This window comes from Pyrus communis, chromosome 9 (assembly GCF_963583255.1).
Source record: "Pyrus communis chromosome 9, drPyrComm1.1, whole genome shotgun sequence".
Taxonomy (NCBI): Eukaryota; Viridiplantae; Streptophyta; class Magnoliopsida; order Rosales; family Rosaceae; genus Pyrus; species Pyrus communis.
In genome coordinates, this window is record NC_084811.1 from 20,600,259 (window position 1) to 20,614,205 (window position 13,947).

General features: G+C 35.7%; 2 protein-coding genes across 2 annotated transcripts; one reads left to right on the top strand and one right to left on the bottom strand.

Annotated features, from left to right (window-relative positions):
• Positions 1-1,681: 1,681 nt before the first annotated feature.
• Positions 1,682-5,566, bottom strand: LOC137745090 (cytoplasmic tRNA 2-thiolation protein 2). The gene is made up of 7 exons (XM_068484964.1): positions 5,206-5,566; positions 4,602-4,950; positions 4,427-4,513; positions 3,496-3,617; positions 3,328-3,406; positions 2,490-2,872; positions 1,682-2,051 (listed from the first exon to the last, which is right to left on the bottom strand). Exons 1-7 carry the CDS (start codon positions 5,526-5,528, stop codon positions 2,003-2,005), a joined length of 1,392 nt encoding a protein of 463 aa, XP_068341065.1. The 5' UTR covers positions 5,529-5,566; the 3' UTR covers positions 1,682-2,002.
• Positions 5,567-9,330: 3,764 nt separating this feature from the next.
• On the top strand, positions 9,331-13,367 carry LOC137745708 (uncharacterized). The gene is made up of 9 exons (XM_068485705.1): positions 9,331-9,369; positions 10,055-10,253; positions 10,381-10,430; positions 10,524-10,593; positions 10,706-10,811; positions 11,304-11,370; positions 11,483-11,558; positions 12,299-12,585; positions 13,124-13,367. The coding sequence occupies exons 2-9, from the start codon at positions 10,094-10,096 to the stop codon at positions 13,205-13,207; spliced, it is 900 nt and encodes a 299-aa protein (XP_068341806.1). The 5' UTR covers positions 9,331-9,369; positions 10,055-10,093; the 3' UTR covers positions 13,208-13,367.
• Positions 13,368-13,947: the final 580 nt, after the last annotated feature.

Here is a 13,947-nt window from a genome sequence, read left to right on the forward strand (position 1 = left end):
GTTCTTAGATAAAAGGTAGATCTAACTCTAATATGCTTTTATAAAGTCAACAACTATAAAGAAAGCCTAGTGGGTAAAGTATTTTGGAATTTGATTCGATCCAAACCTTAGTGTTTCAGTTTACACGTCAATTAATTTGAACCGCACAAATTGAATTCAACGGTTTTTATTAATTTATTTTTTTGATTTACCATATACAAATTAACAATTCTGATTTCTTTTACACATCAATTAGCAACCCAGATGGATTGATCCTTAGACTCCGGACGCTAAGTTCCGGAACGGATTCAATTCCAAGTATTTTTGTCCAAAAAAAAAAAAAAAAAAAACCCCTCCACTAAACAAAGGTAGATTCTCTGCCCTCTCATTTTCCGTGCCCTAATATTTCGTGTAGTCACGGTTAAGCCACGTCAACATTTTATATTTTTTTATAGAGATAATAAGACAAAAAGGAATAGTAATATAAAATATTGACGTGGCTTAACCGTGACCACACAAATAAGAGAGCACGGGAAGTGGGAGGGCAGAGAATCTGCCTTCCCACTTAACGAGGATATTGACAGATTTTAATGGAAATATGGAATTGATTTACGGTAGACAAACTCAGAGATCAATCTATCGATTTTCAATATCAAAGATTAAAATGATAAATTATGTCAATCTCACAGATCATTTTAATTAAAAACCCTACTGAGTTTTGTACCAATATTGTTTTATCAAATCACGCGTTCGGCTTCAGAAACATAACACCCTTCCCACTCTTACCTCTCAGTATTTTGGCCCCACCCAACCCCTCTGACACCACGTAATGTGTCTTATGTCAAACGATCAATCAATCACGTAGCCTAATTATCCCAACCTAATCATTTTTTCCAACCATAGGTGTGGGATGACCAACCTCAGACTTTTTTCTACAATGGGTGTTGGGTTCGGGAATGAAGACCTGGTTTGGTACTGAGGTGATTCTGAAAAAAGCTGCTATAAAAAAAAGCTGGAAGCTGTTTTTGTGTTTGGTAAACACTCAGCTTCAGCTTTTTTTCACAGTTTTGGATGAAAAAAAGCCAAAAACAAGAAGCTGCAAAACCCAGCTTTGATAAACCGGCTTTTTTTTCACATCTGTTTTACATAAAAGTTTATCAAACACTCTAATACTGCTTTTTTTTTTCAAAAGCACTTTTACAAAAAAGTTTACCAAACACTCTGCTGCTTTATTTCACAGCTGCTTATTCTCACAGCACAGCAGAAGCAGCTTTTTTTAAAAGCACAGAAATACCAAACCAGCCCGAAGTCATAAGGACAATAAAAACAAGGCTTTGTTCATACCGACACAAAGAGGAACTTGTTTTCCGCTTGGAAAATGATTCCGTCATTTTCTCTTTATGCGCTCTCTTTTTACCATTTGATTTATTTAATCTAACGGCTAGTAAAAAAAGTCAAATGATTTCTCTTTTACTTGTCTCCCATCTAGCACCATTGCCATAGTTAGGGCTTGGTTTGGCATGGTCATCATACCAAAAATTCCTACCAATTATCGTAACAAACTAGTAGATTTATCTACTTTTTCTTTTTGGGTCTCAAATCTCAAATTGTGTAAATAAATTTGGAAAATCTGTTGAATGGCACAAAATTTAGTCAATCTTCTAATGCCAAAATATCAGAGAATTGAGTGTTTCTCGTACAGTGTTGATGAAACAGGCCAATGCCATTCCCAGTTTTTAGTTATCAATAAAAAAACAACTGAAGAATTCGCAAACCCGATACAATCTCACTGAACCAAGCTCGAATTTCAAACCTATGATGCACGCCATCAAGACAAACATAAATTATTGGCCTGTTGGACAGTTAGAACAGCCTCGGATGTCAACCAAACACCATCAATTGATACCTGCAGTTCTGTGATTGTTGTTCGCATCACAAGTCCACTATCCTTTAGAAACAATCTGACGAACCAAATCTTTCACCACCTTTAAAAAAAATGGATCCCAGGCATGGGCGAGTCGGCTCAAGTCTCATCTTCACCTTCTGAGAGCAAGCAATCTTGTATTTGTTCCCTGAAAGAAAACGCAATGGCTGAATTAAAAATGACAGTAGCCCTTTCATTTCGATGTATTTCTCTTCAACTACACAACGGTATAAGGTAACTCATGCCACCATAAAAGACCAACTGAAGCTGATCAAATGTTTTGTACATGATCGCAGCACAGAAATATGCAGCCATTCAGCGCTAGACTGTCTAGATTACCCCCTCTCGAGAATGCCAACCCCATAAGTTTTCTGATAATCTTGAGATTTCTGTTTGAAGATTTGTGGTATAAGATGACAAAGAAATGATTAATTTTAAGTTCATTTAGTAGTAGTTTTCTTCTTTTCGAACTTAACCCATTACATGCATGTGCATTAAACCCAGTATTGTCATAGCTTCTACGAAATAATGGAAATTGATTCATGCCATCAGCAAAGCATCAAATGATTTAATATACTACTCTCACCTGAGGACACTGTAATGGTCAAGATCGTCATGCTTTGCTCGAGCAGCCAGCTGCCGAGGAAAAAGAGTAAAAAATTGATTTATTGATGAGGGGCCTTCAGGAAGTATCTGAAACTGGCAGCTTAAACAGCAGACAGAACTTGTTTTGTGGTCCTCAAAATTCTTCAAACTTAGCAAGTCAGATCGGCTGAGTGGGCTATTGCAGATAAAGCAGAATGACTCTGAGGAAAAAGATTCATTAGGTTTAAGGTTATATCTCTTCAGACGCCTTCGAGTTTCCAAAGAAACCTTCGAGTCATTTATCTCTTGAATTCCGTTAAAATGAAATGGGATAAGCTTTCCAGCAGTTCTCACAATTGTGCACTCTCGAGAAGGATTTTCTTCCTGGATAACAAAAGTCAATCAGACTTGCCCATTAAGATATGTTTGAACCAAACATCAAGGTATAACAGCTAGTTCAGAACCAAAGACGATTACTTGTGGAATAAGAGTATGTATGTCTTGCAGTAAGATATTTCTACAAAAAACATGTTTTGAAAAGTGTCACTTTAGTAACTGAAAAAAGAAATGTTTCACTATTTAGCCTTTAAAACGAACCTTATCAACTTTTCCAGGGGAACTGGAGATACCGTTTACAAATCTTTCTTACTAAACAATGATTAACCCTTGCTTAATTGTGTACCCGCCCAAAATTGTTGAACAAAAACAATAATTGCTCTACAAGTGCATGCTAAACTCTACCAGTGAAGTTGTTCTTTCTAAAATCTCATGCCAAAGCCATTCTTTAATAAATATCTTTGATCACACATAAATGATGAGAAAAACAGTGCCATTTGTACCTGCAAAAGTGTCACGAATGATGAGACCAAGCCGTTTATTCCAGTACTAGGACTTCTCATCAACTCCACAGTTTTTAGACTGCCCTGCCAAGGTGAGAGATCAGACACATAATTCAGTAAGGATAACAAAATTCTAACATAAGTTATACAGTTGCATAAATTACAAACCCATCAAGGCGGCAAAGCATGGTCAGCTCTCGTGCAAGACAATCACGAAGAGGAAGTAACACTGGGATCTCCCACCTTGCATCAACATATTGTATATCAGCTGGTAAAGAATATCCTTGGCCCTGTTGAAAGAAAATATAAGTAAGATCAAAATACCTTCGAAGTTTTGGCATAACACTTCAACAAAAACTAATATATAGCATTGATATAAACAGTCTTTCATTCCAAAAATCATCAACCTTCCTACTTTAGTCGGACAAAAAGCTGAGTCAAATGGAATTACAAAAGTTTAAACTATGAACACCGTTTGCATACAGGAATAAATTTACTAAATGTCACACAGCATAATCTATTATCCGAGTCTCTGAGACGATGTCTTGCTAGGTTAGTTGTGGCCATCTTGCCCACTTCATCTGTAATTTTTTTTTTTTTTTGTTTAATGCAATAAAATTAATTACCATTTCAGCTTAATTAAAAACTGTATTAAAATCAACTATATTTTTCCAATTAAATAAAATTAAACGAATGGATAACCAGGTCAGGTGGCTTGTATAAATATTGTTTGAATGAATAAGAAATAGCAAATTAATATATATTTTGAACACTAAAAATTATAGCTTCAACACCAGAACAGAAAAAATATTCTCAACGTATCAAAATATATGCAAAGCAATTGCATGAAGCACTACATTGACCAGTATATTTCATTGATCTATGAACGGGATTACCAGTTATTGTTATTTTTGACGGGGACAGAACTAATTCTCAAATAAAATGTATTGAAGGGCAATGCATATATAAATTATATAATCCACAAGATTTATTATAAGTATCATGAATTCCTATAAGAATCCAATACATTGACCAGTGACAGTAGGAAATTTTATTTTCGAAGGAAATGCGCATCCAACTTAAGGCATAAAAAGCAAACCTTGACAGTGGCTGTAATAACATGGCAAGCGATCCTTGATATGCATGATCCGAGCACAAGTCTGTTGTATCCCTTTTCAGAGGCAACCTTCAAAACAAAACAAAACATTCAGCATGAATTCAATACGATGCCCTTCACTGTATTTTTCAACTGAAATTTATATAAAATTCACAACCTTTTGCAATGCCAACATCCGCATGTGAAGCAAAAGATCTTCTTTCCCAGTAGCATCTGGAACAGCTTCTAACAACTGATTTAATCTACCCCTTCCATCACCAGAATCTGAAGAGTATACACTTTCAATTGGTACAACATGCAGTTCTTTTGTTGGTGGAGCTAGGTCTTCCACGATCAATCTAATATCTTCAATTGCGTTTTCTACTTCACCAGACGGAACAGAATAAACAGAACTCTCATCAACAAATGCAACTCCAACCCCAAAAACTGGCAACGATCTATCCCTACTTGCATCGAAATTCTTCTGTGCTTTATTATGCATCTCATGTACAAACTGCAAAGCAACCCTGGAACCCAAAATATACCAAATTTCAATAAACCCGTAACGAAAAATATATCTTTCAAATTCTTAAAAGATTCATTTTATCGAAATCATCTCACGCACAAAATTCATAACACGCACATAAAATTCCACTCCTTTCGCATAATGGTATCCATATATTGATCAAATTAGTCGATTTTCTTACTACACGAAGCAAAACTACGATTAAAACAGAATCGATGAACGTTTAAGATTGATCCAGATAGAGAAAGAGAAGGACCTGGAAGAAGGGCCACCGGAGAAGGCAACGAGGACATTGTCAGTAGGAGAAATCATGGCGTTGGAGGTGACAGCGAACCTGAACTTCCCGAAGAGATTGCCGCGGAAGCAATCGGCACAGAAGCGCGCATCGTCGCCGCCGCCGTTGGTGTTGGAAGAGATGGGTTGATTGGCCTTGCACTTGAGGCACAAATTACTGTTGCTGTTGTTGTTTCTAGTGTTTGTAGAAATTGATTTGTAATTGTTGTTGTCTTTGACATCTTCATCTTCTTCTTGTTGGGTTTTGTAGCAATTTGATTCGCAACCTGAAGCACTGCACGCCATGTTCTCTCACTCACTCTCTCTCTCTCTCTCTGCCTGACTCTCTCTGCCTGAGCTGAGCTCGAGAGCTTAGTAGGGTTTAAAGATTTTGGAGAGTTAATTACACTTGAGACCCTCTAGTTTAGACTCAGTAACATAATTGTCACTCTATTTTATATATTTGCAGTTTAGTACCTTAAGTTACTGATTCTTACCCTAAAAGTCCCTTTATCAGTATAACTGTAAAGTAACATTAACTTTATAGGTAAATTACATTTTCATACATCAGGTTTGGGGTTTATTTCAACTCCTTACAACATTTTAAAAACATTTCACTTTCATACCTTAAGTACTATTTTATTTCAAAATAATACATCCGTTATATTTCTCATCCATTGATTCGTTAAGTGCTGACGTGGCAAAAAAATAATTTTTTTAATTTTTTTTTAACCTGAATTTTCTCAACACAAAAAAAAAAAAAAAAAAAAAAATTGAAACCATCCCATCTCCCTGCAACCACCCCCCACATCCCTAAACATGCAACAACAACAACAACAAGGAGGAGGAGGAGAAGAAAAAAAAAATGCCCAAACCGAGTTTGTCCCTCCTCCTCTTTCGTCCACCCAAGAAACCCCCACCCTTCAACTCTATCCAAACGCCACCCAAAACCACCAAAGACAAAGAAGGGGGAGTGAGACAGAGAGAGGAGAGTGAGAAATGGATTTCAATTTCAACTCCAACAGAGTGGAGGCGGCTGGTTCGTGGTCGCGCAGGTTGGGGGGGGGGGGGGGGGAAGGCAGCTAGGTCGCCGCGAAGGGAGGGGGAAAGGCAAGTGGGTCATGCGCCAGTGGCTTCTTCTTTTTCTTCGACTGGGTTTGGGCTGCTTTTTTTTTTGTTTTTTTTTTCCTTCCTTGTTGTTGTTGCAGGTTTAGGGATGTGGGGGGTGGTTGGGGGAGATGGGATGGATGGGTTTCAAGTTTTTTTTTTCCTTCCTTCCTTGTTGTTGTTGTTGTAGGTTTAGAGGTGTGGGAGGTGGTTGCGGGGAGATAGGATGGGTTTCTTTTATTTTTTTGTGTGTTGAGAAAATTTAGGTTTAAAAAAAAAAAATTTTAATTTTTTTTGCCACATGACAGACATTTGGCAGCCACGTGGCATATATGTGGCAGTCATGTCAGCACTTAACGGATCAATGGATGGAAAATGTAACGGAGGTATTATTTTGAAATAAAATAGAACTTAAGGTATGAAAGTGAAATGTTTTGAAGATGTTGTAAAGAATTGAAATAGACCCCAAATCTGATGTATGAAAATGTAATTTACCCTAACTTTATTTTTCTTACATTCGCACATAGGGGTGTGTTCGGTTCCAATTGGGTCGATTTTTTTGCCAAAACTGAAATCAAATCGAATTTTCAGTTTGGTTCGATTCACTTTAAATTTTTTCAGTTTTTGTTCAATTTGATTTAATTTTGATTTGGTTTTTTAGGTCCGGTTTCGGTTTTTTTTAGCCGTAGACAACGCAAAATCAACCCCTTTATGTGGAGGTTTTAATTTGAAATGGATAGTCATGCTTGAGCTTAAATGGTTTAGACTCGAACAAATTTTTGAAGATTTCCAATTGTTTTTGGAGGATAAAATTCACTTTGGCTAATAAGAATAACTAACAAAGAAGAATAAAATTACGAGATTTCTCAAATGAACATAAATATTAATCGTCATTTGGAAGTGGCTACACTAAAAGAAAATGGCCAAGGAAGAATATGTGTCAAGTTAATTTCCTAGGTTCATGGCTTGGTTTAGCATGTTCATTCGTTTTCGTAATTAATATATAATATACTGGTTTGGTTTGGGTTTTGATCAGTTTTCGGATCACCAAAATCGAAACCGAACCAACTAATTTCGGTTCGGCTTTCTTAGGGGGTGTATTCAATTCGGATTTTGGGACATTTTAATTTTTTTAATGAATCTAGGGGTATTCAATCAGAATTTTAAGTGATTCTCTAAAATTCAATGTGTATTCAATCAAGATTTAAAGATAGTTTACTAAAATCCTTATAAATCCGGAGGTATTCAATTAGAATTTTAAAGAAGTTTATAACATTCTAGGTGTATTCAATTAGAATTAGATTTTAAAGAATTTGGAAAGTTAAGGAATTAGAGAGATTTTGAGAGATTTTGTAGTGTATTTTAAGCATCCACAAATCTCACTTCTCCCTATGAGTCGAGGGACTTGAATCAAAATTTTATATAGAATTCCTACAAATCAATTAAATTCTATAAAAATCCATGGATTTATAAATTCATTAAAATCTCTTAAATTCCCAATTGAATACACCCTTTAGTTTGGTTTTATTTTTTTGGGTATCGGTTTGATGTTCGGTTTGGTTTTTTTGCAGTTTTCAGGATTTTTTACCCACCCCTATTCTCACGTACTTGTCTCATTTTTATTTGCCTGGAGTCATAACATTGAACAATAAATTGATAAATGCAAAATTATTAACAATCTAGATATAGAAAGAGATGTATTTTGTTTCATGTATAGGTGATCATGTAAGCTCATTCGGGTATCGCTCAAGAAAATAACAATTGAAATAAACTGCATTTTCTCTTCTCTCTCTTTGGTATCGCTTAAGAAAATAACAATTAAAGTAAATTACATTTTATACCTTTCAAAGAATCAAATTTGATTAACATTTAATTCTATGCTCTTTTTTCTCACTCCCTAAAAGTTTTATTGTGAGAAAAATTGAGCTTAAGTACCAAACAGGCTTACTTTCCTTCTACATCCTTAATTTTGTTGCGTTTGGTCAATTCTAGGAGTAAGTGAATAAGATCTTGGGATAATTTTAAAAAATATATAGATATTGAGATAAATGAATAATTTTTTGGGGGTAATAAAATACGAATCTGGATCTTCTTTGTGAGTATTCTGGGAATCTGTGAATTATATTCGTTCATTGTACATCATGCGGTCAGAAATTATTTTAAATATTTTTGTTTAAATTTAAATAGAAATAGTACTTAACAAAAATTGATCGCATGATATACGATAAACTTTACGAATCCTCAGGATCCTCACCAAAAAAATTCGGAGAGGATCCTGTTGGATAAAATACATTAGATTTTTGAAACTAGATCCTTATCCAAAGCCCACCGAAATGAACAGAAATTAGTGTTTCAAGGCTATTGCAAGTGAATAAAAAGAAGTTAAACAAACGATTTTAATGGCCACCAGTATTATGGTCAAGTGGTAATTATTTTTGTTTACATGTAAATGGTTGCTCTTTTTTCAGTATTGTCATATGATCTTATGATTTTTTGTTGTTTCAATTACCTAAGCACATGACAACTTAAGAGTTTTAGTAAACTTAACCTATATCATTTTTCCGCAAGTGGCCCTTTATCGCAATAATGGAAAGATGTTGAGCTATTACATGTTGATGTGAGTTCAAACTCTATCGGTGACTAATCTAACAAAATTTAGTGTTTGACAAAAAAAAAAACCTAAATCATATAGAAAGAGATGTAAGCAAAAAAAAAAAACAGGCTCATAGAGTAACATGAATAAATAACAATTAACTTGGTAGTTGGGCAGATGAAAGGGCAATCATTTAACAATTTGTAACTTACTGAAAGAATTGGGCCAAATTGTAACATATTGTAAACTATAGAGATGCAAAAATGTAATTTACACCAAAATCATCATCGAAACCCTAAAAACAACAAAAGTAGCGGGTTGTGGCGGGTACGGGTTATGTATGCCCGTAACCGAACTTCAAACGGGTATACTTACACCAAACCTAACCCATTTATTTGACCCGTCCACTCCACAGCCTCTCTCTCTCAACTACGAAGCTTCACCCAGGTATGATCACTCTCTTTCTCTCTCTCTCTCTCTTGAATGCCTAACACTTCAATTCGATCATAGAAACACATGCAAACTCTCTATTGCACCACATTCAATCTTTTATTTCTGTTGTTTTTTCTTGGGATTTTAGTTTCATTTTTTCGTGGGATGCTAGAAAAGGAAACACTTTTGGGATTCTGGATTTTCTGGAATCAAATTTTCATATATATATATATATATATTATTTATATAGTCTTTCTACTGGAAACTGGAAAGGTACAAACAACAAGGGGCTGTGTGTGTTATTTGAATTTTGAAACAACCCATGTTGGTGCTGCATTCATAGTAAGCAGGGGCTTCCTGTTCATGTCTCGGTCAGGTATTATTTTCGAGAAGGAAGCTTACAAATGGTTTTTCATTACTGGGTTTTGTTCCTTTTTGTGAAATTCGAAAACGGGGTTTCTTCATTTCCCCTTCCAATCTTCAATACTGCTAAAGTTCACTGTTTTAATAAACATTCTTGATTTTACTGTGTTTGTTAATGTTAATATGGGTGTCTCTCGAATATGGAAACAGAAGTTTGTATGGATAATCTGTTGGAGCTTTGTATCGAAAACTCAATGAATGTTTGTTCTTTTTATCTTTGTGGTTGAATTCTTATTTTGGTTTTATGCTGAAAGTATGCATCTTTTGCTTTTGTAAGGCAAGGAGCATAGTTAGGAAACTAGACGAAGAAGAGACAATGGGGCTTCCAGATGGTTCTGGGGATTTGCTGTCCGAAATGGACGGGGATGCTTTCAGACGTCTATTTCCTCTTCAGTTTTATGAGAGCCATTTTGTTAAATCTACACGCCCTGATGGCAGGTCACTAACCGAAGCTAGAGAGACTTCTTCAGCCCTTGGTTAGCTAAAGCGTGCATTAGAATCAATATCATGGATTCTCTATTCCATATTTTGTTTTAACTTGGTTTATGCAACCCTCAAGTTTATTTAGCCATGTAAACTGAACCCTTTCCCGTTTTAATGTAGGTGCAGTTGCATCTGCTGATGGGTCAGCATTAGTAAAGATTGGTTCAACTGTAATTGCTTATCACTATCTAACTATGTGTGTTTGTTTTCGATATTTAAATGAAATATACAGTCATGTGACTGATGAGGATTTTTGGATTCAGACAATGCTGGCTGCAATAAAAATGGAAGTCATGACCCCTCCAACAGAGTCACCAGATGAAGGCTGCATAGGTTAGTGTGCACAACTTGCTAAGTTGTATTTCTTCTCTTCTTTGAACTTTATGTGATTTTGTTCTCTTCTAGTTAACAGATTGTCCACACTTAAAAACTTTTCTATTTTCAGCAATTGATTTCCACATGCCTCCAATTTGTTCTCCAACTGTTAGGCCTGGCAGGCCTGCTGATGCAGCACCGGTTGTGTCGAAGCAGCTATCTGACACTATTTTAAGGCAAGTGAATTGTCAGTCTAGTTGTTTATCATTTCTCAGTTCTACCTAAAGTTTCTTTAGTTGAACTTCTCAGTGATATCAGTTTTCTTTTGAATGGTCTGTTCATATTAATATAAGAGGTGGTTTACTTGTGTGTCAATTCCTATTGCTTGTAGGAGTGCTTCTATTTTATCAGTTCAACCAAGTCTCATCTCTTAGTGTCCATTACTTGAGTACTTAATGAATTCACCTGAGGCCATAATCTTATAGAGTACTAAGCGATTGTTACCTTACGAAAGTAGTTCTACTGTTGAGGATCCCAAATAACAATTTTAAAAGGAATATTGGATGTTGAAATCAACTTGTCTATACTGGCTTTAGTTGAATTGATTTTTGTGCTTGAATTCAGAACATTTTATGCTGGTATCAGTATCCTATTTACGGTTAAAATATCTGATGCTTCATTTGATATTTTCAGTTTGGGAATTTACCAGTTGTCTTCGTTTGTTGCAGTTCTGGCTTGATTAATTTGAAGGAGCTATCCTTAATCAGTGGAAAAGCTGCTTGGATGGCCTACTTGGTATTTGCTTTGAAACCTGGAAAATCATAGTCGTCAATTATTATGGAGTTTTTTTTTTGTGTCATTGTAGGATATATATATTATGAAGTGATGTCTGATTTGTCTCATGCAGGACATATATTGTTTGGATGCTGATGGTGCTCTTTTCGATGCAGCTTTGCTGTCAGCAGTTGCTGCCTTTTCTCACTGTAAGTGTTACAACCATCTCATCATTTGGTATCCTGTACAATCCGTGTAATGTGCTGGCTACAGAAAACAGCATATGGGATCACTTAGTTGCCCGACCTACTCCAGATATGCACTCTAGAGCAAGTATATTATTCAAATTGTGTACTATTGTACCCGACTAAATGTATGAAAATGTATGCATGGAAGAAAGAAGGAAAAGATTTATATTAAAAAAGCTGGAAATTAACCAAATTCTGGTGAAGCTTATGTTGTTTCTCCATTAATATATAAAACTACAATTAATTTGTAGGGCAGATGAATCCAACTTGTAGACATCTTGTGGTATCCTATATTTAATTCAAGTTTTATTTGAAACTGTACCCATAGTACGGTTGGATTTTCCCTACCATGCAATTTCATTTTGACATTTATACTGCTGTCAAAAGGATGGCTACCCTTTCGGTATTCTCAACACAGAAGTTTAAGTTTGGGGGGTTTTAGGAAAGGAAATTATGCAAATGGAAGTACAAATGAGCAAAGAGGTGACATTGCTGAGTGATGCAATTGGGATGGGATGAAATGATGGGATTCCAGTCTTCGTAAAATCATTTAGTTGAGCAAAATACAAATGCATAAAATTTTAGCATAGGATTAGAGTGCAGTCATTTCTGCTGTGGGTGTTGTGCTTAGAATTATAATTTCAATGCTGAAATTGTGTTGTGCTGCAGCATCTTTGTCTTATTACTTCCATGCCTTGCAGTGCAGATTCCGGTAGTTTCGATGAATGATGAAGGAAAAGTAGTAGTTATGTCTGAGGAGCAAGGTGGGAAGGAGGCAGTCAATAACGGGAAGAGGAAACTCACACTAAGCAGTATTCCATTTTCATTGACGTGCATACTTCATAAGAAATACATCTTGGCTGACCCTACAGCAGAGGAAGAGTCCATCATGGAAACTCTTGTAACTGTGGTTTTGGATTCATCCGGTCAACTTGTGTCTCTTTACAAGCCTGGTGGACCAGTTCTTGCCTATACCTCAGCTATCCAGGTTAGTTACTTAGTGTTGACCCTAAAGTTATTATTTTGATGCTACCCCACAATTCAAACTTTGTAGGAGGTTACAATTACAATTCAAAATCTGTTACTGCATTCTATCTGCTCAACAGTGATAGCTGAAAGTAGAGAAAAAGTATGTGAATGGATTGTCATGTTCATGTTACATCCAAGGTTGTTAAACTGATTTTGTCATCAAAATTTTACCCTTTTTGCTGTTTGAACCAATATTGTGAAACTTTGTAACCTCTGAAAACTGGAACTTCGAGGGAAAAAGGTTCTACTTTTCAAATGGTTTGCAACTTAATCAAAATGTTAGCAGTTCTGAAACTTGATTCCTTGTCCTGAAAACTATCTTAGTGAATTATAATTTATTTCTTCACATATTTGCACCAGTTTGTGAATATGCAGAAAGATGTTAGTGTAGCTGAGTAATAATTAACTACGATTAAGTTTAATAAGAGATGGCCTGTCAGAAATACCTGTTAAGCCATAATCCAGATTCTTACAAGGAATACTATCTGTGGTTGCAGGACTGTGTTGCACTGACTAGACAAAGAGCGAGGGAGCTTCAGGCGATTTTAGATGAAGCCATCTCTGGTATGGAGGTTGATTAGTTTTGTCCTTCATCGCCTAAGTGGTTTGTGTTATTGATTTGCAAATTCATCCTATCCTCATTTTGTGTTGGCTTTGTGTTACCCTAGCGAAAGGTTTCTAAAAGGTAGAATCGTTAGTCAATTTTGGTTATTTTGTAAGTCGAACGGCTCTTCATTTTTAGTTATATACCTCCGAAATTTTAATTTTTGCATATTTAGAATGAATGTTTTACTTGTCGACAATTTTAGTAAACAACTTAAACAACAATCTGACTTTGATTATAAAAAAAAAACCTCATTATAATTCATTCTCAATTCAATTCCTCTCAATCTGATTACAAATTAGTAAACGAGTCATAAGTGTTCATCCCGGAGAGTGTACTGTACGCAGTGTGTTTCTTCTTCTCTATGTATCCGAGGGGCAAATAATGAAAAACAATCATAGATTTCGGCTTCTTGCAGCAAAAGTTGAGCTTTTGAAATTGAAAGATGAAAAAAAGAGACAAAAGGGTGTTGTCTGTCCGGCCCAATATTCCCAAAATATGTGGCGTCAATTTAAAATGTGAGGAAAAACTATAGGTCCAATCATTCCCACCAAAAAGCAAGGACGCCTTGGATGAAAATTAGGAGAGATTCATGCAAGCTAATTCATAGTTTTAGCGGCGACACTCGACCAATCACTGCTTGTTCACTCTCCCATTTAATATGGGTTTGCAGCGTAATGAATTAGTGATGAGAGTTTCTCTCAAAAATTACAATAA

What these genes read in the sequence shown, in the direction of transcription:
- LOC137745090 (XM_068484964.1), bottom strand. Translation starts at nt 5,528, where the DNA reads ATGGCGTGCAGTGCTTCAGGTTGCGAATCAAATTGCTACAAAACCCAA. An exon ending in TTATTACAGCCACTGTCAAG is followed by an intron (nt 3,618 to 4,426) that starts GTTTGCTTTTTA and finishes TTCTTTCAACAG; the next exon opens with GGCCAAGGATATTCTTTACC. An exon ending in ATGCTTTGCCGCCTTGATGG is followed by an intron (nt 3,407 to 3,495) that starts GTTTGTAATTTA and finishes TTGGCAGGGCAG; the next exon opens with TCTAAAAACTGTGGAGTTGA.
- LOC137745708 (XM_068485705.1), top strand. Translation starts at nt 10,094, where the DNA reads ATGGGGCTTCCAGATGGTTCTGGGGATTTGCTGTCCGAAATGGACGGG. An exon ending in TAGTAAAGATTGGTTCAACT is followed by an intron (nt 10,431 to 10,523) that starts GTAATTGCTTAT and finishes TTTTGGATTCAG; the next exon opens with ACAATGCTGGCTGCAATAAA. An exon ending in CTATCTGACACTATTTTAAG is followed by an intron (nt 10,812 to 11,303) that starts GCAAGTGAATTG and finishes CGTTTGTTGCAG; the next exon opens with TTCTGGCTTGATTAATTTGA.